Source organism: Gekko japonicus, unplaced genomic scaffold (assembly GCF_001447785.1).
Source record: "Gekko japonicus isolate JY-2015 unplaced genomic scaffold, Gekko_japonicus_V1.1 scaffold2983, whole genome shotgun sequence".
Taxonomy (NCBI): Eukaryota; Metazoa; Chordata; class Lepidosauria; order Squamata; family Gekkonidae; genus Gekko; species Gekko japonicus.
Genome location: NW_015160928.1, coordinates 104234 through 130417, shown reverse-complemented (window position 1 = coordinate 130417; position 26184 = coordinate 104234). Strand labels below are relative to the sequence as shown.

The 26184-nt window shown below is 49.7% G+C and overlaps 1 protein-coding gene across 1 annotated transcript in view; it reads left to right on the top strand.

Annotated features, from left to right (window-relative positions):
• Positions 1-23087, top strand: part of SLC40A1 (solute carrier family 40 (iron-regulated transporter), member 1) — a 32287-nt gene extending 9200 nt beyond the window's left edge. Inside the window, exons 3-8 of the mRNA XM_015424931.1 lie at positions 3077-3236; positions 6772-6887; positions 9590-9716; positions 16552-16797; positions 17791-18453; positions 22333-23087. Coding sequence (XP_015280417.1) covers positions 3077-3236; positions 6772-6887; positions 9590-9716; positions 16552-16797; positions 17791-18453; positions 22333-22661 — 1641 coding nt within the window. The 3' untranslated portion in view covers positions 22662-23087. The remainder of the gene's footprint in view (positions 1-3076; positions 3237-6771; positions 6888-9589; positions 9717-16551; positions 16798-17790; positions 18454-22332) is intronic.
• The last annotated feature ends 3097 nt before the right edge of the window (positions 23088-26184 follow it).

Here is a 26184-nt window from a genome sequence, read left to right as displayed (position 1 = left end):
TCGGCATCTGAAATCCCTCCACTTTCCAAGATATAAGGGCAGATGGACTCACATTCTAGCTGTATCTGAAGAAGTGAGCAGTGACTCACGGACGCTCCTCCCCTGCCACATATCTTGTTAGTCTTTAAGGTGCTGCCGGGCTCTGGCTCTTTCCTACACCCCCCCTCCCTGTGGAACAGCTCTGTTGCCTGCATTAGCACTGGTCTGGAGTAAGTTATGGTTAAAGCAGAAGTGGTTTATTTAGCAAACTTATATCCTGCCTCTCCAGAGACCTGGTTGGCTGCTGAATATGCTCTGTGGCCGTACACTGGCCAGCGAGTGTGCCAGGAGAAATGTGAAAACTCTGCTTATGTACTCCCCTCTGCCTGATGGTAGGCTTGTAGCAGCTGGATACCAGTAGGCCCTGGGCCTGGATCCTTGTTTTTGAACAACAGTAAAATAATTACAGGAGCTGCGGTGGCTCAAGTGGTTAAGACGCTGAACTGCAGGCTGTGGAAGGTCGGTAGTTCAGCAGTTCGAGACCCAAGTGTGCCGCATGACGGAGTGAGCTCCCATCTCTAGTTCCAGCTCCTGCCAACCTAGCAGTTCGAAAGCAAGAAATTGCAAGTAGAGAAATAGGTACCACTTCGGTGGGAAGGTAACAGCGTTCCGTGCGCCTTGGTGTCTAGTCATGCCGGCCACATGACTACGGAAACGTCTTCGGACAGCGCTGGCTCTTCGGCTTTGAAACAGAGATGAGCACCGCAACCCTAGAGTCGGACTCGACTGGCTTTCGAGCAAGGGAACCTTTACCTTTTTAAAATAATTACAGTCGCGTCTGATCCTTTACAAAAATTTTTTTTGCTTCTCGGGGCTTACAGACTATCTCAGTTGCTAGGATAATATCAGTTTCCGTTGCTCTGGTCAGTGCCTTTCGCATGCGCATGAGCCAAATCAGTTTATGGGTACACTTAAGTCGAAGTGGTGTCAGTTTCAAGCACCACACCTGCCTTGCTGCCTCCCTGGAAGGTTTTGTGGGTTCATTAAAAAAAATGCATTTTTCATATTTTCAATCTTTATTCCCCCTTTTTTTCGGGCTCACACAAGCTTTGCATAAATGTAAGTGGCTGTTCCACTGAGATTAAGGTGCTCCGGAGATACAGGATAGATCTTACTTTCGGGTACACCTTCCTGATACCTTTGGTGGGACGCGATGCTCCCTCTAAGCTGTGGAGCCTTGTGAGCAAAAATTCTGCTTTGTGAGCTGCTGGCATTAAAGTTGGGAGCGAGCTATTTGGCTGCTGCATCAATGAGTTTCCTCTGGAGCATCCTTCCTGAGCGATGGCAAAAACGTGTGAGCCGGAGGCTAAAAAACTGTGAGCTAGCTCACACTAACTCGGCTTAGAGGGAACACTGGTGGGACGTCGCAGGGGAGACTAGCTGAGAGAACCAGAGAGGGAAGCGGGGAACTTTGGAAGGAGGGCAGCAAGAGGGGTTGATTGAGGGGGACATTTGGGGCGTCCGCTGCTTTGGGGAGAGACTAGAGATGTGCGGGACCCAAGTGTGGAGTAAGCCAGTGTGATGTTGTGGTCCGCGTGTCTTGCTAGGACGGGGTTCGGGGTTCGAATCCTCACTCAGCTGTCCTGTGCCTTCCTCCCCGCAAATAGGTCCCAATTTTTCAGCAGGGCTGTGAAGGATTTACTCCAAGACAAGGTGGCATAGGATTGCAGCCTAAGGGACAGTCGAAAAGAGCAAGAATCCAGGAGCACCTTAAAGACTAGCAAAAATTTGTGGCAGGGGACGAGGTTTTGTGAGTCACGGCTCATTTCAAGTATCTGAGGAAGCGAGCCGTGACTCACGAAAGCTCCTCCCCTGCCACAAATGTTGTGAGTCTTTCAGGCGTTCCTGGACTCTTGCTCTTTTCTGCTGCTACAGACAGACTAACAGGGCCGCCCATCTTAGCCTAAGTGACCTTGGACCACCCGTCTTCTCTCTTCCAGCTTACCTTACAGGGTTGTTGTGAGGATAAAATGGAGGCAGGATGAGCTTTGTATGATGCTATACGCTTCCCGGAAAAAGAGTCAGATGAAGAAGGAATCGTGTGAGGGTACACAGTCTGCTGTCTTTCTGGAGGATGAGTGGCAGGGATGGCGGCCTTGGTTAGATGCTGAGGAGGGGGGGGGTTGAACCTGTGTACACAAACCTTGCCCATGCCCCTCTCCCCACGAATAAAACGGTAAAACTTTAACTCAGTGATTAAAGTGTGGAATTTGCTGCCAGAGGATATCGTGATGGCCACAGCTTCAGGTGGCTTTAAGAGGGTGTTAGAAAGATTGATGGTGAAGAGGTCCATCGCTGGCTTCTAACCATGGGGACTAAAGGAAACTTCCATGTTCAGAGGCAGTAAACCTTGGGATATCAGTGGCAGGAGGCAACGTCAGGGGAAGGCCTCGGCATCTGTGCCCTGTTTATTTGGCTCTCCAGGGCAACTGGTTGGCCACTGTGTGAGACAGGATGCTGGAGTAGATGGACCACTGGTCTAATCCAAGAGGGCTCTTCTAATGCTCTTAGGAAGGCCTCGGCCTCCATACCCTGTTGTTGGCCCTCCAGAGGAACTGGTTGGCCCCTGTGTGAGACAGGATGCTGGAGTAGATGGACCACTGGTCTGATCCGGCAGGGCTCTTCTGATCTTATTAGGGAAAGGCTTTGGCCTCTCTGCCCTGTTGTTGTCCCTCCAGAGGAACTGGTTGGCCCCTGTGTGAGACAGGATGCTGGACGAGATGGACCACTGGTCTGATCCAGCAGAGCTCTTCTGATGTTCCTCATGTTCTTAACTGTAGGGGTGACCATGTCCAAGATATTTACTGCACACTATTAGTGTAAAGTTTTCAGACTGAGTGGCCCTTTTAATAGCATAGCCTCTTGACATGCTTAAGAGTCCAGGCCTCGGCCTCGCTCCATTAAAGTCCTGACTCAAAGCTTCTTAAAGTCAGTCTTTGTGGTAGCCAGGAGCAGAATAGCCCAGGATTTACAGGACTGACTAACCCCTATTTGGTGTGTATTCCATATAATTAATATGAAACGTCTTTTATTCCAGGGGGATCGCATGTGGCACTTTGCGGTGTCTCTCTTCCTGGTCGAACTGTATGGGAACAGCTTGCTTTTGACAGCTGTCTACGGACTGGTGGTGGCCGGGTCCGTCCTCCTCCTGGGAGCCATTATCGGCGACTGGGTAGACAAGAACCCGAGGCTTAAAGGTGAGTGATGTTTTCCCAAGTTTTCCCGAAGAGCCTCTTTGCGCATCGAGGGGAGCCAAAATCACTGTAAGAAGAGCGGAGAGGTTGAGGCAGCCCGAGACAAGGCCTGACGTCTCGCTCGATTATTAAAAAGGAGAGAGAGATATATATCTTTGCAAGTTCTCAGTTCCTTCAAGAGACGCTGGTTATGCGGCTGATGCTAATGTGTTGTCAAACCGAATGCTGTTCCGCCCAGGGGTGAGAGGCAGTCAGAGGATTAATTTAGTGCTTCATCAGCTCCAAATGTAAAAGTAATTGTAACTCGGCCTCCTCCGCCTCGTCTCCGCGTTTACCCCGAAGCAAGTTTGCTGCGTTCCGTGGAACTTACCGCCAAGGAAGCGCGCACAGGATTGTACCCCCTAAAACAGTAATTTGATCTCTGTCATATGAAATAGGCCTTTGCCGTTCGATAATAATTGGCATGCATTATGGGCCTTTTCTGCTTTACACATAAAGTAATTACCCGCTTCGGGCCAATTTTAAATAATTAGCGCCATTTAAAGGAGGCTCCAAGCTACCCAAGCTGGGTGTTTCCTCCTCGACCGACTGCTGCCTTTGCATTTTATAAATCGCACCTTTGTTTTGGAGATAGAACAAGTGGTTGAACACCTATTCTTGCTGGTGGCGGTTCCACGCAAATTCAGCGGAGTTCATCCGGGAAGAATGACTTGCGTCCAATTAGTTAGCAGAGCATGCCAGATGTCTGCTTGCTGGCAGTTTAGTGTGCTGCCTCACTTGTAAACAAATGCGTGTTTAATTTATACCCATAGTTAAAATACCCCCAATCTTTGACTTGAATTCTTATGAGAGTCCTTTCTTCTCCCTGCTTGGCAGGGAAGCAGCAACAGATGAATGGGACTGGACCATAGTTCTCTGGTCTTCTCCACATTTGCCTGCCAATCTGGATTTTCTCAGTGTTCGAGATCGAGGCAATCAGCAAAACAGCATCCAAATAACCCAGAGTAACAGCAGCCTGAAACTGGGCTGACCACTGAAGGGCAGGAATCCATGTTCCCTCTAAGCTGAGTTAGTGTGAGCTAGCTCACAGTTTTCCAGCCTCCAGCTCACACATTTTTGTCTCAGCTCAGGGAGGATGGCTCCAGAGCAAACAAATTTATGCAGCAGCCAAATCACTCGCTCACAACTTTAATGCCAGTAGCTCACAAAGTAGAATTTTTGCTCACAAGTCTCCAGAGCTTAGAGGGAGCATTGGCGGGAATGTAATGCAGAATGGGGGGGGGGGAACCCGGAATAAAAAGGTTGAACTCTATTTTACTGCGGAATGGGGGGAAAAACCTGGATTAAAAAGAAGGTTGAATTCTTTTCCCTTCCCTTCCCCACAACAAACACCCTGTGAGGTACGTGGGGCTGAAAGCAGTGCCCTCTCTAAGCTGAGTTAGTGTGAGCTAGCTCAGTTTTTCAGCCTCCGGTTCACAAATTTTTGTTTCAGCTCAGGAGGGACAGCTCCAGAGCAAACAAATTTATGCAGCAGCCAAATCACTCGCTCACAACTTTAATGCCAGTACCTCACAAAGTAGAATTTTTGCTCACAAGTCTCCAGAGCTTAGAGGGAGCATTGGTGGGAATGTAATGCAGAATGGGAGGGGGGGACCCGGAATAAAAAGGTTGAACTCGATTTTACTGCGGAATGGGGGGAAAAACCTGGATTAAAAAGAAGGTTGAATTCTTTTCCCTTCCCTTCCCCACAACAAACACCCTGTGAGGTACGTGGGGCTGAAAGCAGTGCCCTCTCTAAGCTGAATTAGTGTGAGCTAGCTCAGTTTTTCAGCCTCCGGTTCACAAATTTTTGTTTCAGCTCAGGAGGGACAGCTCCAGAGCAAACTAATTTATGCCGTAGCCAAATTGCTCGCTCACAACGTTTAATGCCAGTAGCTTACAGAGAACACTGGTTGAGAGAGCTCTTTTGAGAATTGCTCTTTCAAGGACAGTTCTGACAGAACGATGGCTTGCCCAGGGTCATCCAGCAGCTGCAAGTGGAGGAGTGGGGAATCAAACCCGGTTCTCCCAGATTAGATTTTGCACACTTAACCACTGCATCAAACTGGCTTTTCTAAAAAAGTATGCCTGCATGATGACCGGCATACTGATATGGAGGTGAGCCCGTCCCACTAAGGGGGCCCACATTCGCATAATGGCCTCTGCCCCAGGTCTGCACACATCGTCGAGTTTTTCCCTTTGTTTTCGCTGCAGCGGCTTCTAGCACCAAACTGCAAATTGGTTGCTAGTACAGTCCTTTGTGGAGTTAATCCAGTCTAAGCCCATTGAGATTAGTAGGTTTAGACTGGAATAACTGCATGGGATTGCACGGTTCGAGTGTAAAAAGCCACTTTTAAAGCTGGTGTAGTGAAAATTCAGAGAACCAGTAGGTTGTCTTATGTTCCCTCTGGTCTGGAGACAGGAATTCCTGGACAGGAGTGCATAAGGTCATAACCAGGCCTCTTGCTTCTACACGTGGTTCCGTGAACATATTTAAATTTTCATATATATAGTCTGTTTCAGGGGTGTCAAACTCATTTGTTATAAGGGCCGGATCTGACCTAAATGAGACCTTGTTGGTCCGGGCCATGTGTGTCATAGAATGTAATGCCAGGTAGCAGAGATATAAACTTTATAAAGGACACAAACGTTGGATTTCCCCCCCCTTAAAATAAAAACATGCTTTAAACATTAGCACTCTTGCAATATTTTGTTTATTTAACAATATCTGATCACTGTCACCTCTTGCTCTGAATTATTGCATCAAAATGTCTGTGCCATTGCAATCTCGAGTATGCTGTTCAGGTGTGTAACTGTAAGCTGCAAACCTACGATGACGCAGCAGCAGCAGAACTGGAAGAAGAAGCAGAAGACAGCCAGTTCCACTGTGAGCCTGATAGAAGCCCTCCGGGGGCCTGATGCGGCCCCAGGCCGCATGTTTGACACCCCTGGTCTATTTAATCTATTTTAATTTAAAGCATTTATTAGCCACCTTTCTATCATAGAGGGACTCAAGATGGCTTACCCTCTAGTCAATCAGTAAGATACACAAAAAGCACTAGTTAAGGTCAGTCATTTAAGACTGCGGGTTGGCAGAAGAGCTAATCAAATGCCGTCATGAACAAAACTGTCTTCTGCTGTCTCCTACGGATTGGAAGTGAGGGGGTCAGCCGCACCTCCCTGAGGAGGTTGTTCCATGACCGTGGGGCTACCACTGAAAAGGCCCTCCCTCGTGTACCCACCAGATGAGCTTCTTGGTTTGATGGGACAGTCCAGGGGGCCTCTCCCTGTGATCTTTGTTCCTGGGCAGGAACATACGGGAGAAGATGGCCTTTTGAGATACCCCACCTCCAAGCCGTGAAGAACTTTACTGGGGCGTTTGCTGAAATAGAACTGGATTAAAGCAATATACCTGTACTGACCTGAATCTGATGTAAGGCACGATCTGCCACGTAACCGGCTGTTCTTCTCTGTACCGTTTCCCGTTTATTCCAAACAGTGGCCCAGATGTCCTTAATCGTGCAGAATGCGTGCGTCATCTTATGCGGCATCCTCCTGATGATGGTTTTCCTCTTCAAGACCGAGCTGGTGGCCTTGTATCAAGGCTGGATCCTTGTAAGTAGGCAACCTGGAAGACTTGGAGGGTTTCAAAAGGCATTTATAAGGGCGCTTGTAAGAATACGGAGCATCACTTGCCCCCAGACAGAGTGTTCCATCTGTAAGGCAAAGGTAAAGGTTTCCCTTGCTCGAAAGCCAGTCAAAACCGACTCTAGGGGGCGGTGCTCATCTCCGTTTCCAAGCCGAAGAGCCAGCACTGTCCGGAGACTTCTCCGTGGTCATGTGGCCGGCATGAGTAGACGCCGAGGCGCACGGAACGCTGTTCCCTTCCCACCGAAGCGGTACCTATTTATCTACTTGCAATTTCTTGCTTTCGAATGGCTAGGTTGGCAGGAGCTGGGGCCAGAGACGGGAGCTCACTCCGTCACGCGGCACTCGGGTCTCAAACTGCCGAACTACCGACCTTCCGGCCTGCAGCTCAGTGTCTTAACCACTTGAGCCACCTTGTGGCTAATGGCCACTGATGGACCTCTGCTCCATATGTTTATCCAACCCCCTCTATGATTCGGTGACTCTATGAATTTAGGCAGGATGTGAGAGGGAGGGCAGCAAAGAATGAGCCAGCGCTCAGTTCTTGTGGCCTTTCTTATACACCCAGGGTCACGGTGATTGCCACTTTGGGTCCAGAACCTAAGAAAGGTTAGTCAAATGCAAAAGAGGGCCAACAATAAAAGCTTAATATATGAAATATATAAAAAGAGACATGTATTTATTAAACAAAGGTTTTGAAATTACATATAAGGGCCCAATTACACCTCATGTACAGATAACAAATTATAACACACAAGGGCTGATAGATTTGACCTGATGTGTTTCGGCCCGCATAGGCCTTCCTCAGAGGTCAAATATAATGAGGAACATATTGGCTAATATACAAATACAATACAATCATGCAGATAAAGTAAAGGTAAAGGTTCCCTTGCTCGAAAGCCAGTCGAGTCCGACTCTAGGGTTGCGGTGCTCATCTCCGTTTCCAAGCCGAAGAGCCAGCGCTGTCCGAAGACGTTTCCGTGGTCATGTGGCTGGCATGACTACATACCAAGGCGCACGGAATGCTGTTCCCTTCCCACCCAAGTGGTAACTATTTCTCTACTTGCAATTTCTTGCTTTCGAACTGCTAGGTTGGCAGGAGCTAGAATCATGCAGATACAAGATCTAAAATCAATACGGACCAGAAAAAAGTTGTTCCAAACTGAGACCACTAGGCACAGAATAAAAGTACAAATGAGGCCTCCAACAGTGCGATCACGTGCCAAGTGGTGTTTCTCTGGTATAAAACTCTGGTCCAGAAATTGCCTTCCTATGATTATTCAGCCAAAGTGTCCTCAGTAGAATTGTCCTTAAGCAAAGAGCAGACTGTTGGAGGCCTCATTTGTACTTTTATTCTGTGCCTTATTCTTATATATGTATATAAGATATCCCCCCCCCCGTTTTGTCCCAGATTGCCACTTTGGGGTCAGGAAGAAATTTTCCTCCAGGCCAGGTCGGCCCAGTAATCCTAGAGATTTTCTGCCTTCTTCTGGGCACAGAGCTGGGGGGACAGGGAGGGAGCAGTGTTCCCTCTAAGCCGAGTCCGTGTGAGCCAGCTCACAGTTTTTTAGCCTCCGGCTCACACTTGTTTGTCTTCGCTCGGGAAGGATGGCTCCAGAGCTGACTTAAGTTACTCAGCAGCCAGATCGCCCGCTCACGACTTCAATGCCGGTAGCTCACAAAGCAGAATTTCAGCTCACAAGGCTCCACAGCTTAGAAGGAGCATTGGACGGGAGGTAGCTGTGGATTCCTTGCATCGTGCAGGTGGTTGATGGCCCTTAAGGTTCCTTCGAACTCTGTGTTTCTTGTTTGTAACACCTCCATCAGCAGACAAAAGTGGCTGGCTCACCAAGAGTTGGGGCTTTTTTTTTTCTTTTTGAACGCCCAGTTTTATGTCTGAACAGTGCCCTTGGCCAGATTTGGACGTGATAATTGCAGCGTGCGACTGAAAGCTCCATTGAACGGGCAAGGCAGGACAGTCGTCGTCAGTGTTCCCTCTAAGCTGAGTCGGTGTGAGCCAGCTCGCTGTTTTTTAGCCTCCAGCTCACACATTTCTGTCTTAGCTCAGGAAGGGATGGCTCCAGAGCAAAGTAATGTATGCAGTCGCCGTCAGTGTTCCCTCTAAGCTGAGTCGGTGTGAGCCAGCTCGCTGTTTTTTAGCCTCCAGCTCACACATTTCTGTCTTAGCTCAGGAAGGGATGGCTCCAGAGCAAAGTAATGTATGCAGTCGCCAAATCGCTCGCTCACAACCAGGGGCGGATTAAGGCACACTGGTGCACTCAGCACTGACCAATTTTGGTGCCCCCCTCCTTTCCACACTGACCCAGTCCATTTTAGTTGTTGACCTGTCTGACCAGATATACAGTGCAGGTTGCAGGAATACAGAAATTTATTCATATGATAACACCATATACTGCATAAACTAAGCTTTTCACCCTTTTCCCAACTTTGTGGTGCCCCCTTTGGCCCTGGCGCCCTAAGCACGTGCCTAGTCTGCTTCATGGTTCATCCGGCCCTGCTCACAACTGTAATGCCAGTGGCTCACCAAGTAGGATGTCTGCTCAGAAGACTCCACAGCTTAGAGGGAGCATTGGACTCGTCATCATCCCCGCACCCCCCCTTTACTTTCTGTTTCCCTCATGCTTGAGAACGTCTTTCCCTTCCTGCAGACCCTGTGCTACATCCTGGTCATCACGATCGCCAACATCGCCAATCTGGCCAGCACCGCCACCGCCATCACCATCCAGAGGGACTGGGTGGTCGTCGTGGCAGGCGACAACAGAAGCAGACTGGCAGGTGAGGCACCTTCCTGGCCCCCTCGACCCGTTTTTTTATCGTGTGCACTTCACCGTGCAATCAGCACATTCCTTTCCCTGGGCTTGCAGAAGTCAACAATGGTTATAAAGGGCAGCTTACGTTGCCTGTCTCGCTGCCGTTGGGGGGGGAGAGATCGCAGCGACTGCGGAGCAGTTTAGATTGGAAGGTGACCGGAGAGCCCTCTGCTTTCTACAGTCCTTAGAATTCGACTGTTACACTGACGGTGTTGGGGGGAAAAATAGATCTTTTTAGCCAGGGGTCATTTCGTAGAAAAAGAGGTGCAGGAGCTCATTAGCATAACTCATTAGCGTGATTTATTTGCATATGCCACACCCCCTGACATCACCGGAAGTGTGTCAGAAGGCAACACCCACTGCTCAGGCTCCACTGGACTGTTTTGGATTGCTAGCTATTGGGGGGGGGACATGCAGATCTGTCCTTGCAGAGGAGGGAGAGCTTGGACCTGAATAAAACTTGGTCTTAAAGGTGCCACTGGACTGTTTTGGATTGCTAGCTATTTTTTGGGGGGGGGAACGTGCAGATCTGTCCTCGCAGAGGAGGGAGAGCTTGTACCTGAATAAAACCTGGTCTTAAAGGTGCCACGGGACTGTTTTGGATTGCTAGCTATGGGGGGGGGGCGTGCAGATCTGTCCTCGCAGAGGAGGGAGAGCTTGTACCTGAATAAAACTTGGTCTTAAAGGTGCCACTGGACTGTTTCGGATTGCTAGCTATGGGGGGGGGGACGTGCAGATCTGTCCTCGCAGAGGAGGGAGAGCTTGTACCTGAATAAAACCTGGTCTTAAAGGTGCCACTGGACTGTTTTGGATTGCTAGCTATTGGGGGGGGGACGTGCAGATCTGTCCTCGCAGAGGAGGGAGAGCTTGTACCTGAATAAAACCTGGTCTTAAAGGTGCCACTGGACTGTTCTGGATTGCTACCTATTGGGGGGGGGGACATGCAGATCTGCCCTCACAGAGGAGGGAGAGCGTGTACCTGAAGGCGGGCCGGGGGGAGGCTCTGCAAGTTACCTGGCTGCCTCTTGCTCCTCATGGCCCAACTGAGAGCTGCTAGGAGCAGGGGGTGGGGCTTGTTGCATGTGCCCGCCCCCTGGGCTCCTTATTGCCGGAGCTCCGCTCCTGTGCGCTCCCACAGGAAATGACCACCTCGGGTTGTCTCCAGATTTCTACCAGTCAAATCCCATTGCACTGTCTGTGGGATGTTCCACCCTGTTGATTGTGCTATCTTATTCTGCGTAATCCGCCTCGTGTCCCAATGAGAAAGGAGGACTGTAAATAACTTAAAATAAAAATAATCAGTTTAAGAGCTCGTGCCAAAATCCTCTGAACCAAGAGGAGTGGATTATATTGCCATACGTCTGACCTTAAACCCTAGTTTAGGCGTGTTTACTCAGAAGTAAGTTCTATTGTTTGCAGAAGGGTTTATTGCCAACTCGGTATGTTTAGGATGTCCGCCTGCAGACATTTTCTCATCTGAAACGCAAGGTCAGAATGGCACGCAAACAAATGCTGCTCAGCGGCTTGTTTATCTACCATTTAATTGCGATGTCTTAAGAGCGCCTCACATTTTTTCATGATATTATAGTCCGCATTTCCTGAAGGCTCTAATTAAGTATAGTTTAAAAATTGACCAGGTCTGTTTAAGAAACCTTGGTCTATGAATCTATGCCTTCTAGTTGATTTAACTTCTGTAAATTTCCGTGTGAGTAAACAGGGGTTCCAGAGCAAAAAGCACATTTTGTTTTAGACGATACAAATTTGTTCCACGATGCTTCCTGTTGTGAGTTTTTATAACTTTTACAATGTATTTACTTCACTTATGCTGGTCCTTTCTCCCCAACGGGGATCCAACACTGAGCCCCAGTTTGGCCTAGTGGTTAAATGCGTGGACTCTAATCTGGGAGAACCAGGGTTTGATTCCCCACTTCTCCACTTGCAGCTGCTGGATGACCTTGGGCAAGCCATAGTTCTGCCAGAGCTGTACTTGAAAGGGCAGTTTCTGTCAGAGCTCTCTCAGCCCCACCTACCTCACAGGGTGTCTGTTGTGGGGAGGGGAAGGAAAGGGAGTTTGAAAGCCGCTCTGAGACACCTTCGGGTAGTGAAGGGCGGGGTATAAATCCAATCTCTTCTTCTTCTTCTAATCTGGGAGAACCGGGTTTGATTCCCCACTCCTCCACTTGCACCTGGCTGGATGACCTTGGGCAAGCCATGCTTCTGATAAGAGCTGTCCTTGAGAAAGAGCAGTTTCTGTCAGAGCTCTCTCAGCCCCACCTACCTCACAGGGTGTCTGTTGTGGGGAGGGGAAGGGGAAGGAGTTTGTAAGCCGCTCTGAGACTCCCTTGGGTAGTGACGGGCGGGGTATAAATCCAGTCTTCTTTCTCCTCTTATGACAAAATGGCTCTCCCCTTCTCTGTTTCACCCTCACAACAACCCTGTGAGGTAGGGGCTCTGTTTCACCCTCACAACAACCCTGTGAGGTAGGGGCACAAATCCAATCTCTTCTTCTCTCCTTCTTCTTACGGCAATCCCTTAGGTTGTTCAAGGCAAGAGTTTAGAAGTGGTCGGCCATTGCTGGTCTCTGTGTAGCAACCCTGGATTTCCTTGTTGATTTCCCATTCAAGTACTGTCGAAGGCCGACGCTGCTTAGCTTCCAAGAGCTGACGAAATCTGGCTAGCCTGGGCCGTCGAGGGCAGGGCAGAGATAAACAGAGTCGGTTTGCTGTTGCCCGTCTATGTGTAACAACCCTGGGCTTCCTTGGCAGTCCTTGCTTAGCTTCTGAGATCTGACAGGACCAGGCTACCCCGGGCGATCCCTGTCCGAGCTCTTCTTCCTCAGGGCCCACAAACCCCATCAAAGGACTGATGCGCTGTGTGGTCCCCAGTAATTAGGAAGGTGGCATTACGGAGCAGGGAAAGACGCCAAGAATATAGAGCGGCATTGTTCAGCAATTAAAGTGTGCCCTCAGATATGTTGAGAGGGTGTGAGCCAGTGACTCTTCCCATGTGGCACTTGTGTTCACTTCAAGGGATCGTTCCCTGTATAGTCTCCGAGAACCCAGTCAAGGATGCAGCGTGGCGTTCCGGGGATTGATTTGATTTCTGCTTAAGAATCGAAAATTGCCTCGATGGCTAGAGAAGTCCTAGAGGTCCCGCCCTTCTCCGAAGCAAGCAGGGCAATGTGCTCGCTTGTCTCCTCTTTCGCTCCCTTCCTGTGAGGTAAACTAGGTGTAGAGGGAGTGGCTGGCCCCAGGGCGGCAGTTGGCAGCTGAGTGGAATGTGGATTCGAACCCAAGTTTCCAGACTGCTCTGGATTTCACCCGCTTGCATGTTCTTAACTCTTCTGAGGAAATCGACGGTAATGCTCGACTCCAGTCTGGTAGCGCGCCTGTACTGGTTTCCGTGGATGTTGTTTTGTTTTCCTCATAAGACCACAATCCAGGCCTTACAGTTGTCGATGGATTTCTTCAGTTAGAATGTTTCTGTGCCGACTCCTCAGCGTCCTGAACGAGGCGGCTTACAATTTAAAATAGCAGAGTAATACAAAGCAACTAGGCATTGGACAGGAACAGCATAAAAACTGTCCACAAAACAGGCCGCAGACAATTATCTTAAAAGCTGGAAAGATAACCCTCCCCCCCAATTAAAAACCTGGGGGGAAAGGAAATGTTTTAGCTCGGTGCCCAAAAGTCAGTAAGGCTGACACCGGGCGAGCCACAAGGGGAAGGACGTCGCAAAGGCGAGAGGTGCCACCACAAAAAATGCCCCGTCTGTAGTCGCCACCTGCCTCATCTCTGAAGGGCAGGGGCACAGAGAGAAGAAGAAGAGTTGGATGTGTACCCTGCCCTTCACTTGGAGTCTCTCAGCAGCTTACAAACTCCTTTCTCTCCTTCTCCCCACAGCAGACACCCTGTGAGGCAAGTGGGGCTGAGAGAGGTCTGACAGAAACTGCTCTTGAGAGAACAAGGCTTGAGAGGCAGATCTTAACTGGCAGGTTGGATAGTACGGGAGGAGGTGATGTGTATGTAATCGCTGTCCCTGGCAGAACAAGGCTTGAGAGGCAGATCAAGAGAGCCAGTGTCATGCAGTGGTTAAGAGCGGTGGACTCTAATCTGGAGAACCAGGTTTGATTCCTCACTCCTCCTCCACATGAAGCTTGCTGGGTGACCTTGGGCCAGTATCGATTCTCTCTGGGCTCTCTCAGCCCCACCTGCCTCACAAGGTGCCTGTTGTTGGGGGAGAGGACAGGAAGGCGATTGTCAGCCGCCTTGAGACACCTGAGGCCTGCTGGGTGACCTTGGGCCAGTATCGATTCTCTCTGGGCTCTCTCAGCCCCACCTGCCTCAAAGGGTGCCTGTTGTTGGGGGAGAGGACAGGAAGGCGATTGTCAGCCGCCTTGAGACACCTGAGGCCTGCTGGGTGACCTTGGGCCAGTCTCGGTTCTCTCTGGGCTCTCTCAGCCCCACCTGCCTCACAAGGGGCCTGTTGTGGGGAGAGGAAGGAAAGGCGACTGTCAGCCGCCTTGAGACACATGAGGCCTGCTGGGTGATCTTGGGCCAGTCACGATTGTCTCAGGACTCTCTCAGCCCCACCTGCCTCACAAGGTGCCTGTGGTGGGGAGAGGAGGGGAAGGTGATTGTCTGAGACACATGAGGCCTGCTGGGTGACCTTGGGCCAGTGCAGGTTCTCTCAGGACTCTCTCAGCCCCACCTGCCTCACAAGGTGCCTGGGGGCAGGGCAGAGGGTCACTCTGGAGTCACATTATGTTTGCAGTGTAGCTACAGGTAGAATTGTGTGCAAGGAGGAGAGGAGGCATTCTCAAATAGCAATCCAGTGGCTTGGCTTTCAGGAAGGAGGAGTATTTCTCCACATAGCTTTGGAAGGCCCAGCAGCCAGACGAAAGCAGGGCTGTGTTATTCAATAACCTTCGCTTGTGTATCCTGTGTGCGCTTCCTTGAGAGCAATCCAAGTGAGGGATAAGTACCTAAACAAATAAACAAAGTACTTTGACCAAATCCAGTCAGCTACAAGCCCCTCAGAAGCCGCCTTGGTTTTAAAAAACAGTTAAAAGCCCTCCTCGGCCTACGCATGAAATTTGGGTATTCAGGGATTTTTTAAATTTAACTATTTATATTTTTTCTCTTTCCTCATAGAGAGCTAGTTTGGTGTAGTGGTTAGGAGCGTGGACTCTAATCTGGGAGAACCGGGTTTGATTCCCCCACTCCTCCACATGCAGTTGCTGGGGTGACCTTGGATCAGTCACAAGTTCTCTCAGAGCTGTTCTGTCAAGAGCAGTTCTCAAGAGAGCTCTCTCAGCCCCACCTACTTCACAGGGTGTCTTTTGTGGGGAGGGGAAGGGAAAGGATACTGTAAGCCACTCTGAGGGTGCGTTCAGACGGGGCGTTTCAGCCGGCATAAACTGTACCAGTTGGAACCGTTGCAGTATATGCCGGCTGAAACGCGATCACACTCACCTCCTGTCTGCGGAGCCCATTGCTGTATGCCCGTTCACACACAGCGGGCGTCAGCGGTTTGTTGTTGTTTTTTTAACTTCGTTTGCCCATGCGCATAGGTAGCCATCCACAGAACGGCGATCTTCGCGTATGCGCAAAACACCCCGTCCAGAAAAGCATGCCCTGAAGAGAGGACTTACCTTTAAAGTTTAAAGAGCAAACTGGCCTCCCTGAGGTCCCGGACTCCTCTAAAATGTTAAACTAAGGACCTTTTCTTTTCTTTTTTTTAAACAAACGCCGGGGCGAAGCTTCGCCCAAGCGCATATCGCCGACCTAAAAAAAACCAATCTGCTCTCCCGCTGGGAAATTCTTCAGCCAGGAAAGTGGGGGCTGGTATTCTTTGCGTACTCTAATCTGGGAGAACCCGGTTTGATTCCCCCACTCCTCCACTTGCACCTGCTGGGTGACCTTGGGCAAGCCACAGTTCTGTCAGAGCTGTTCTCTCAAGGGCAGTTTTTGTTAAGAGCTCTCTCAGCCCTGCCTACCTCACAAGGTTCCTGTTGTGGGGAGGGGAAGGGGAAGGAGTTTGTAAGCCCCTCTGAGACTCCTTTGGGTAGTGAAGGGCCAGAGGGTATAAATCCAATCTCTTCTCTGCTTCAAGGGGATCAGAGCCATTACACAAGGTAGTTTTCCTTGTTGGGAGAACTTCCATGTAAATGGGACACCTTGCATGTAACACCTCCAGGGGTGCTACTCCTGTGAAATAAATGCCACTCAGAGGTTTAGAAATTGGTATGTGCAGCAGGGCTCCCCACCAATTTCTAATTGTGATTTCCCCCTAATTGAAAAACAACATTTTGTGCTTCTCCAGGTATAACTAATACCCTTAAGGGACACTCCCAATAGAACCAAGAACACTTATTTTCCCATGTTGTAGGATTGGGATCTAAGGCCCTCATAAGGACACAAGAGAAGCCATGTTGGATCAGTGCCTGCCAAATATTTCTAGAAAGTGGGCAATGCCATCTGAGGCTTTTGCCCAGCAAGGCTTCGTTCTGACAGGCTGTGCAGATTTTGAAAAATGTTTCTTTGGCAGCAGCTGCCACCACGGCAGAAGGAGCTTCACTGTGTTGCCGAAGGTGAGCTGAGGCGGCCATTTTGTGACTGTTTCTGCCTGCTGCGGCAGCCATTTTGTGCCTGCGCCAACCGTAAAGAATTCCCAAGGCTCCCTCAGGCTCGAAAGGTCCGGGGTCCCCTGGCGTTACAGCGTAAACGTGTTTTTAAATGGCGTTACCAATTTCTAAAATGCCACACACCAATCTTGTGTTTTCAAATGTCGCCTGATAGATATGAACGCCACGATACGAAGAATCGACCAGCTGACCAACATCTTGGCCCCGATGGCCGTCGGGCAGATCATGACCTTCGGCTCGCCGGTGATCGGTTGCGGGTTCATCTCTGGCTGGAACTTGATATCCATGTGCGTGGAATACCTGCTGCTCTGGAAAGTCCACCAAAAGACACCTGCCTTGGCCCACAAAGCCAGCAGCAAGATCGAGGAGTCGGAACTGAAGCGACTGAACAGTCCAAAAGGTATCAGTGCTGCTGAGAGCATTTTCGACCAAATGAAACTGATCCAGTTTCTCCCCTCGCTTACGAGTTTTCCAACATTTATTGCTCCGTTTTGGTTTCAAATAATAACCATTTTCAAGGTCTGTAATCCTGTGGAGGCTTGTTTTTATTCTTTATTTTGTGGCCATCACTGCTCCCTCTTTTTCCTAAAAAATGTATTTATTTATTTAATTCTATCCCACCCAAATGGGCTTACGTCATTCTGCTCTGTTTTAGCCTCACAACCGCCCTGTGAGGTAGGTTAGGCCAAGAGTGTGTGAGTGGCCCAAGGTCACCCAATGAGATTCCTAACCTACCGCAGAGGTTTGTTGTGAGGATAAAATGAAGGCGAGGAGAACCACGTCAGCCGCTTTGAGTCCCCGTGGGGGAGAAATAAATGCCGTAAATGAAATAACCTTTCTCTTTAGAGCTCTTTGTGGAAGCTGAGGTTTGGATGAACAGATACTGACTGGGGTTGCTAGTTGGCTTTAACAGCAGGGAAGCAAAACAGCGTTCTGATTTCTAATTGTGATTTCCCCCTAAATGTAAAACAACATTTTGAGCTTCTCCAGGTAGAACTAATACCCGTAAGGGACACTCCCAATAGAACCAAGAACACTTATTTTCACATGTTCTAGGGTCAGGATCGAAGGCCCTCATAAGGATATAAGGGAAGCCATGTTGGATCAGGCCAGTGGCCCATCCAGTCCAACACTCTGTGTCACACAGTGGCCAAACCCCAGGTGCATTTAAGCATGCTTTTCATAGTCTGGTTGACGCCAGCTGTTTTGAATCTGGGTAAAGCCAAATTCCCCACTGAGCCAATGGTCCCGGCTGAATTCTAAGCTCACTTACTCGTTGGACTTTTAGTTAAGTGGTCAAAACGGCTTCGAAACAAAGTAGGCCATAAAATGCTATTTAAGCGAAATGCGAGGGATGACTGAGAATCTTCACAGCCTGGTCTTTTGTCTGCAGAGGGTGAATCGAAGCCCAACGAAGGAGTCAAGTTAATTGAAGGGAAAGACATAAATGTCTTCGAGCTTCAGGAGGAGGAGGTCTCTTGCTGGTCCCGGATGGCGGAGCCGTTCAGTACTTTCCGGGACGGATGGGTCGCTTACTACAACCAGCCAGTGTTTCTCGCGGGACTGGGCCTGGCGTTCCTGTATATGACAGTTTTGGGCTTCGACTGCATCACCACGGGCTACGCCTATACTCAGGGATTGAGTGGTTCCACTCTAAGCCTCCTCATGGGGGCGTCGGCCGTCACTGGAATCATGGGAACAGTGGCCTTCACCTGGCTGCGCCGCAGGTGTGGTCTGGTGCGCACGGGCATCATCTCCGGCATAGCCCAGCTTGCCTCTCTGGTCTTCTGCGTGATTTCAGTCTTCATGCCAGGAAGCCCGTTGGACCTTTCCGTTTCCCCCTTTGCGGACATCAGCGCCAGATTGTTTGAAAGCAGCCCGCTTCCAACGATGGCGCCCGAAGCGGTGGTCCCTGAAACGGCCTTTACAACCGCCATGCCCCTCTTGGCAAATGGATCTGTGTTTGTCAATGGGACTGATCTGGGGACGGCTCCCAACCCGGTGCCTCTCGTCTCTGTTAGCCTCCTCTTTGCAGGAGTCATCGCTGCTAGAATTGGTAAGTCGACGTCTGTGGCCGTACCGTTGTCATTCTGTCGCTCTCAAGAAAAATATGTGCCCCGATCCAGGGGCCTGGCCCAATGCTCCCTCTAGGCTGTGGAGGCTTGTGAGCAAAAATTCTACTTTGCGGGCTACTGGCATTAAAGTTGTGAGCGAGCCGTTTGGCTGCTGCATGAATTCATTTGCTCTGGAGCCGTCTTTCCTGAGCCAAGACAAAAACGTATGAGCTGGAGGCTAGAAAACTGAGAGTTGGCTCACGCTGACTCAGCTTAGAGGGAACACTGGCCCAGTCCTCCCCTGACGTTGCCTCCTAGCTCTGGAATTCAGAGTTCTACTGCCTCTGGGCATCAAGCCTTAGCCAGGATTTTTTAATTCGGGGGGGGGGCTTTAAATAAGTTGGGGACACCCCGCACGCACCCCGAAACCTGGAAGCACCCCATAGAAGCCCCCATTCTCTCATGCAAGCCACCAAGGAAGAGGCATAGCGAAGGGTTGAGCCCCCCACCGCCACAAAACCTGAAATGTCGCTCTCCACCCGGCTGGGCGAAAAACTGGGAGGCCTGGGCAGTAAGTTGGGAGGGGTCCCGAGATACCGGACTGTAGCTACGGGCCTGCTTGGGAGAGGTTCCCTTTAGTCATTTTGGCTGGGTGCGATCGATGGACCTCTCTCCTCCATCAGTCTGTCTAATCCGGGGATCGCTAGCCGCAGCGATCGTCAACACTTTTCTTGACACCCACCAAGTGTTTTTTAAAAGTGGGCAGGGCGGAGTGGAGCTTTTGTCCAAGGTTTCTGATTGGCTATCGGAGGTTTGATTGACAGTGCAGGTTTTTTTAAAAAAAGATTGTTTTGGCAGCAGCTGCCACCACAGCACAAGGATCTCCACTGGGCGACTGAAGGGAAGCTGCGGCGGCCATTTTAGGGTGGCCACTGGTGTAGCGGTTAAGTGCGCGGACTCAAATCTGGGAGAACCGGGTTTGATTCCCCTCTCCTCCACTTGCAGCTGCTGGGTGACCTTGGGCAAGCCATAGGTCGGACAAGAGCTGTCCTTCAAAGGGGAGTTCTGGGAAGAGCTCTCTCAGCCCCACCTACCTCCCAGGCAATGCTCCCCCTAAGCTCTGGAGCCATCCTTCCTGAGCCAGCAAAAATTCTACTTTGTGAACTACTGGCATTAAAGTTGTGAGCGAGCAATTTGGCTACTGTAGAAATTAGTTTGCTCTGGAGCCATCCTTCCTGAGCTAAGACCAAAAAAAAAAAAAGGTGTGAGCCGGAGGCTGAAAAACTGAGCTGGCTCATGCTAACTCAGCTTAGAGGGAACACTGCTCACAGGGTGTCTGTTGTGGGGGAAGGGAAGGGAAAGGAGTTTGATAAGCTGCTCTGAGACTCCAAGTGAAGGGCGGGGTATAAACCCAATCTCCTCCTCATCATCATCCATTTTGTAGCGCACCACATTGTGTCAGAACTCCAGAGGTGCCCGTAGGGTCAAAAGGTTGGGGACCCCCTGGTCCAATCCCCCTTTAAAGCCATCTGTTCCTGTGGCCACCGTGACACCCAGTGTGGAATTCACTGCATAGGTGGCTTTAAGAGAGGATCAGACGGATACTTTTGCTTAAACCGGTTGTTAATAGCCTCAGGTATTTTCTGCCGTGGTTCTTGACCACCGCGATATGGCAGGAGAATTGTTTACCCGAAAACAGCAGGCTCATGTTCCTCGTGTACGGGGTGTTGCACAATATGAGAAGCAAAAAATAGAAAGCTTGGGAGCAGGACGACTTTGGCGATATTATCTTGACATTTGGTCTGAAAGGCCTGTTTACAGCGAGGCAGGACTTTTTATCACTGTGGAATGCTTGCCAAGAAAGGGGTGAGATAGCCAGTGTTTTGGGGCTGTTGTTTTCTTTTTTAATTAAATAAAGACTTGACAATTCACATCTCGTCATAACAACTACATAAGAACATGAGAAGAGCCCTGCTGGATCAGACCAGAGGTCCATCTAGTCCAGCATCCTGTCTCACGCAGTGGCCAACCAGTTCCTCTGGAGGGCCAACAACAGGGCACAGAGGCCGAGGCCTTCCCCTGATGTTGCCTCCTAGCTCTGGGATTCAGAGGATTTGTGCCTCTGAATGTGGAGGTTCCCCTCAGTCACCATGGCTAGTAGCCATTGATAGACCTCTCCTCCCTGAATCTGTCTAACCCCCCTTTAAAGCTGTTTTTATACCTGTTGCCATCACAACATCCTCTGGCTGCAAATTCCACATTTTAATCACTCTCAGTGTAAAGTAGGGTTGCCAAGTCGCGGCGGGGGATTATATGTCTTCACAGAATCCATGCTGCAGGGACGGCGAGATGCGTTGCACCCGCCGGCGCCAGGATGTGATGCTACGCGTCCAAACAGTTATGTCCTGGCGACGGCGGTGCAACGTGTCTCGCCATCCCCGCGGCACGGATTCTGCGAAGACATGCGGATCCCCCGCCGTGATTTTGCGAGATTTGGTAAGCCTAGTGTAAAGTAGCATTTAATTTTGTCCGTCCTGAACCTACTGCCCATCAGCTTCATGGGATACCCTCGTGATCTCTTGTTACCCAGCGAGTAGAATGACAGTCAATATACCTGTTTTTAAAAAGCGGATAAGTGGGTGTTTTTCACTTAGAAGCAGCAGAAACTCTTTCAAACGGGGGGCGGGGCGGGGCGGGGGGGAATAAAGCATTACTTCCTCCTTGGTTAGTTTAATGAAGGCAGAGAGATTCCCGTTTTGTTTCAAAATTGGAAGGCGACTCTCTGCGGGGCCACGGTCATCCAAGGGAAAACTCTATGGTTTTCCCTCGGATGGTCGTGGCCCCGCCCCCAGCGTGCCCGTCGGCGTCACGTCACTTACTGGTGGCGTGCATGCGGCGTGCGCTCCAGACACCAGCCGGGAGTCCCCTGCTGGTGTGAAGATCTGACTTGGGAACCCTATTTCAACAGCGCACAAGGAAGGAGTTCTTCCTTTTGTGGCGATCTGTTTTTGGTGATGGCAGAAAGTCCTGTCGAGTTGCCAATCGCTTACAGCCACCCCGTAGAGTTTTCAAGGCGAGAGACTATTAGAGGTGGTTCACCACGGCCTGCCTCTTGCATAGCAACCCCGGACTTCCTTACTGGTCTCCCCTCCAAGTACTAACCAGGGCCGACCCGGCTTAGCTTCTGAGGTCTGACAAGAGCGGCCTAGCTTGGGCTGTCCTGTCAGGGCTCGTCTGTGGTTTTATTTTCAAATCCTAAACTGTTTATTGGAGATTGAAATACAACACAATGCAGTACTTAGTAAATTACGAAGGAAACATTGACAAAATGATCCTTAAGTCTTTGGTGAATCAAAGATTGCCGTTACAAGTTATCTGCTCATTTCGAGCTGATCATTCAAGTAATTGAAAACAAAAATAAATGGCGTTTGAGCCAGTCTTAAAGATCTGTCAGCGGCTGAATGGTAAAGATATAAGGTGTGTGAACCGATTAAAGGTGCTTTCTGTAAAGTTCCTTCTGGGTCTGCAAAAGCATCTAGAAGAAGAAGAAGAAGAGATTGGGTTTATATCCCGCCCTTTACTACCTGAAGGATTCTCCGAGCAGCTTACAAATTCCTCCCCCTCCTCACAGCAGACACCCTGTGAGGCAGGTGGGACTGAGAGAGCTCTGAGAGAACTGTCCCTGAGCCGCTCTGACAGAACTATGGCTTGCCCAAGGTCATCCAGCAGGTGCAAGTGGAGGAGTGGGGGATCGAACCCGGTTCTCCCGGATTAGAGTCCGCGCACTTAACCAATGCACCAGACTGGTTCTCGATGTTTTTACCAACGTCTGTTTTTACCAAGCAGGAAATAATCGCTTCTCCTCCCGTTTCTTCTCTCAGGCCTTTGGTCCTTCGACCTGACTGTCACCCAGCTCCTCCAGGAAAACGTGATCGAATCCGAAAGGGGCATCATCAACGGCGTCCAGAACTCCATGAACTACCTCCTGGACTTGTTGCACTTCATCATGGTCATCCTCGCCCCCAACCCTGAAGCTTTTGGACTGCTGGTTCTTATTTCCGTTTCCTTCGTCGCCATGGGCCACATCATGTACTTCCGCTTTGCTCAGAAGACTCTGGGGAATAGTGTCTTGCGGTGCTGTTCCCGCGAGCCGAAGGAGGACGGTGACGACCCTTCGCCTTCCGATGCCCCCGAGGTCTCTAGTGCCTAGAGAGTGCCGTCTTATGGCCCCGAGGGCAGCCGGCTCTCCTCAAGAGTAGGGGGTGCTCCAAGCTCCGACTGCCCAGACTCACAGTCTTTCCTCCACCCCACCCACCCGGACAGTCCTGACTCCACCCACCCATTTACCCTTGGTCCAAGTTATGGGTATTTTCCAGCTAACCATGACGCAGCTTATTTATTTACAAAGAGACTTTATGAGGAGCTTAAAAATTAACTACAAATTAAAAGCAGATTAGATAGAAGGCACTCGTTTGGAATGCTCTCAGATCCTAGAATTCACGTTTGGGGTGGGTGGGAGGTGGGTAGGAAGGAAATTAAAGACCAAGGTATTGCATTATGTGTGGAGTGACCAAGGGTCCCCCCCCCATGTAACATAGATGTACTATACGTCAAGGTGGGTAGCCGTGTTGGTCTGAAGCAACAGAGCAAACTTAGAGTCCGGTGGCACCTTTAAGACCGACAAAGTTTTATTCAAGGTGTGAGCTTTCCTCAGACAATTCCATTTCATGACATTCCATTTCATTGGTGTGCGTGCACACGAATGCGCACACCTTGAATAAAACTTTGTTGGTCTTAAAGGCGCCCCTGGACTCTGACTTTGTCCTATCAATGTACGATGTTTTGAATTGTGTGACCAAAACGTTAACGCGAACGGAATGGAAAGGTTCTATGCTTTATAAATTGCTGAAGCTCTAGCGTGTGCCAGGGTGAGGTGGGGATACCGTTAAGTCTTTTCTGTGATGTTGATCATGGTTTCACTTTGGACAGACATCTTTGTTGCTTTAATATACTAGTTGGTGAATAAGAAGCAGTGTAAAATATCAACAGAATATACATGTAGCACTTCCTAGGAACTGAGAATATAGCAGAAGCTATGCATGTATCATAGCATTGCTGAGCATAGTGCTTTTATTCTTTAGGAACCCCGTATTTTACTATACTTTGGATTCATAGTGTTAAGGACCAGATAATCCAAATTCAGGGCACGAGGACAATAGGACACAGGGGCAGAGCTACAGTTCTAAGAAGGCCTCTTTTCCCAAAAAAATACGAACAGCGACTGAAAATCTCAAACCACTTACTTCAGGGTAGTCCCACTGACATCGCGAAGAGTGTCCAGAACTAAAATATCTGAGGATCATAGGTGTAGTCCATTGGTAACTTATCTGCACAGGCCTTCCTGAAACAAATAGAATTTGTTCCAGGGTTATATGTTTGGGGGGGGAGGTTGGGGGGGATTGTACAGGCCACATTTCTGAAGGGATTACACCCGTTCTCTTTTTGTTTGTTTGTTTTTAAAGTGATAAAGTATTTTGAGAAATCTGAGAGGTGAACCTAGCATGTTAGCACTCTATAATGTAATGAAATGCAAAAATAATAAATCATTATCGTAATGAGGTTGCCCCCACCACTGAAGAGAGGGTTGACACAGTGGCCTTTGACAATGCACAACTGTAAGCTGATGGTGCCCATGGATTTTTCTAGTGTGCTTGCGGGTTAAGGAGCACTGCTTGCACATCCGTGGTTGCCGGACGCAGTCCTCTCTACCCCATACCCCGTGACACCCCCCCCCTTAGCAAGCACAGATTGTAAATGTCAAAGGGTGATCCATCCCCCCCCCCCCCGAAACTTTTGACAGTGCCCTTGCTGGGTTGGGGCACCTATGGACAACTTCACCCGTTTTATGAAGCGGACGTGTCTTACGTGTTCTCTTTTGTTAAAAAAAAATCTTTTACTTCTTTAAACTAGAAATCTGTATTTTTTAAGAAAAATGTCTGTTTTTTTTTTTTTAAAGAACAAGCTTGTTACTGCATGATCCTGTAAAAGCAATCGCAAAGATCCGTGGTGATTGAGAACGCAGTGTGTGTGTGTTTTAAATGCTTCTGGAATCTTTTTCTTCACAGCGTACGGACATGGGTACAGTGCTTTTACATTAACCATGTATGCACTTTTTTAATGGAATGTGCAGTAACATTGCTGCGAGCACTTTGCTTCCTAGTGTAGTCTGGACCCTCTTTACCGTGCTCTGGAGTTTTTCTAAAGTATAAAAGTACGGTTGCCAGCTCCGGGTTGGGAAATCCCTGGAGACTTTGGGGGTGGAGCCTGAGGAGGGTGGGGTTTGGAGAGGGGGAGGGGCTTCAGTGGGGTTTAGTGCCAATAGAGTCCGCCTTCCAAAGCAGCCGTTTTCTCCAAGTGGAAATGATCTCTATCCCCTGTGGATCGGTTGCAGTTCCAAGAGATCTCCAGCCGCCACCTGGAGGTTGGCAACCTTATATAAAAGTGATTTTTAAACCTCCATTGATAAATATTTGTAAGATATTTGTTTGCATAAATATAAACTATTTTTCACATTTTGCTTTTTCCTGTGGTTTATTGGGGTTTTTTTGTATTTTTCGTGTGTGTGTGTGTGTGTGCACCTGGAAGTCATGGCGACCTCTGTTGACTGACCCCTACTGGGGGCCCGGAGAATATTTAGAGAGGTGGCTGAGTAAAGCCTGCCCCCACCTCCCAGCTGCTGGTATTCCAAGGAGGTCTCCCACCCAGATACTTGCCAGAGTCGACCCTGCTCAGCTTCCGAGATCTGATAAGATTGGGCTTGCCTGGGCTATCCAGGTCAGGGCTTCCTGTGGTTTATTCCTCTCCCCCACCCGCAAGCCAGGGTCCAGTCCTGATGCAAACAAATACCCCCCTGGGAGTTTAAGAGGCAGATAATGTAGCAGGGATTGCCTTTGACTTTTCTCCCAGAGCTATGAAATTTGACTCTTGACTTTATATGGAACTAGTAGCAAAGTCTGTTGTAAAAGGAATACAATGAGCGCTAGCAAGATCTTGGTCTGGCCCTCCTCCTTGGCCGCCTTGTCATCTATGGTGCTGGCCCTCATCCACTCGCAGCCCGCCCCGGCCACCTGCAGCCATCCGCAGGCGGCGGCGACTGGTGCGGCGGTAGCATGGTAGGCCTTGGCCTCCTTACTGCGTGGCCACCGGATCGTTGGGCCTGTCCGTGGCCTTGCAGCACACCGAGGGCAAGAGGCTGGCCACTTCCTCCATGGGCTTGCAGCCCGGCTGACTCCCTGAGCCCTGGCACAGCTGAGGATGCCCAGTGCAATGCTGCCATTTTTGGCCTCAGCCTCCTAAGCCTCCACCCGGCGGAGCATCCATTCCCATTGCCGGCTTCCTCCAGACTGAGGCCGAGACGCTGGCTGCTGGCTCTGTGAGCGGGACTGAGACAACGCAACCAGGGGATTGGCACACCTTCTGAGTGACAGATCAGGCAGCCAACTGATTTGGGAGCGCATGGAATGTTGCCACCCGAAAACCGAATCTCTCCTTATATATAATTGAATAGTGGGTGCCAAAGTTCTAATTCTAAAACGCACTCCCTTAGTGTATGGCTGATGGCACTGCTCCTCAGCATATATCGCCACCAATCAGAAGGCAAAGCCCAGGTCCCGCCCACACCACAACTGCTGCGACAACCTGGTCTTTTGCATATGGAAGCTGATTGGACTTCA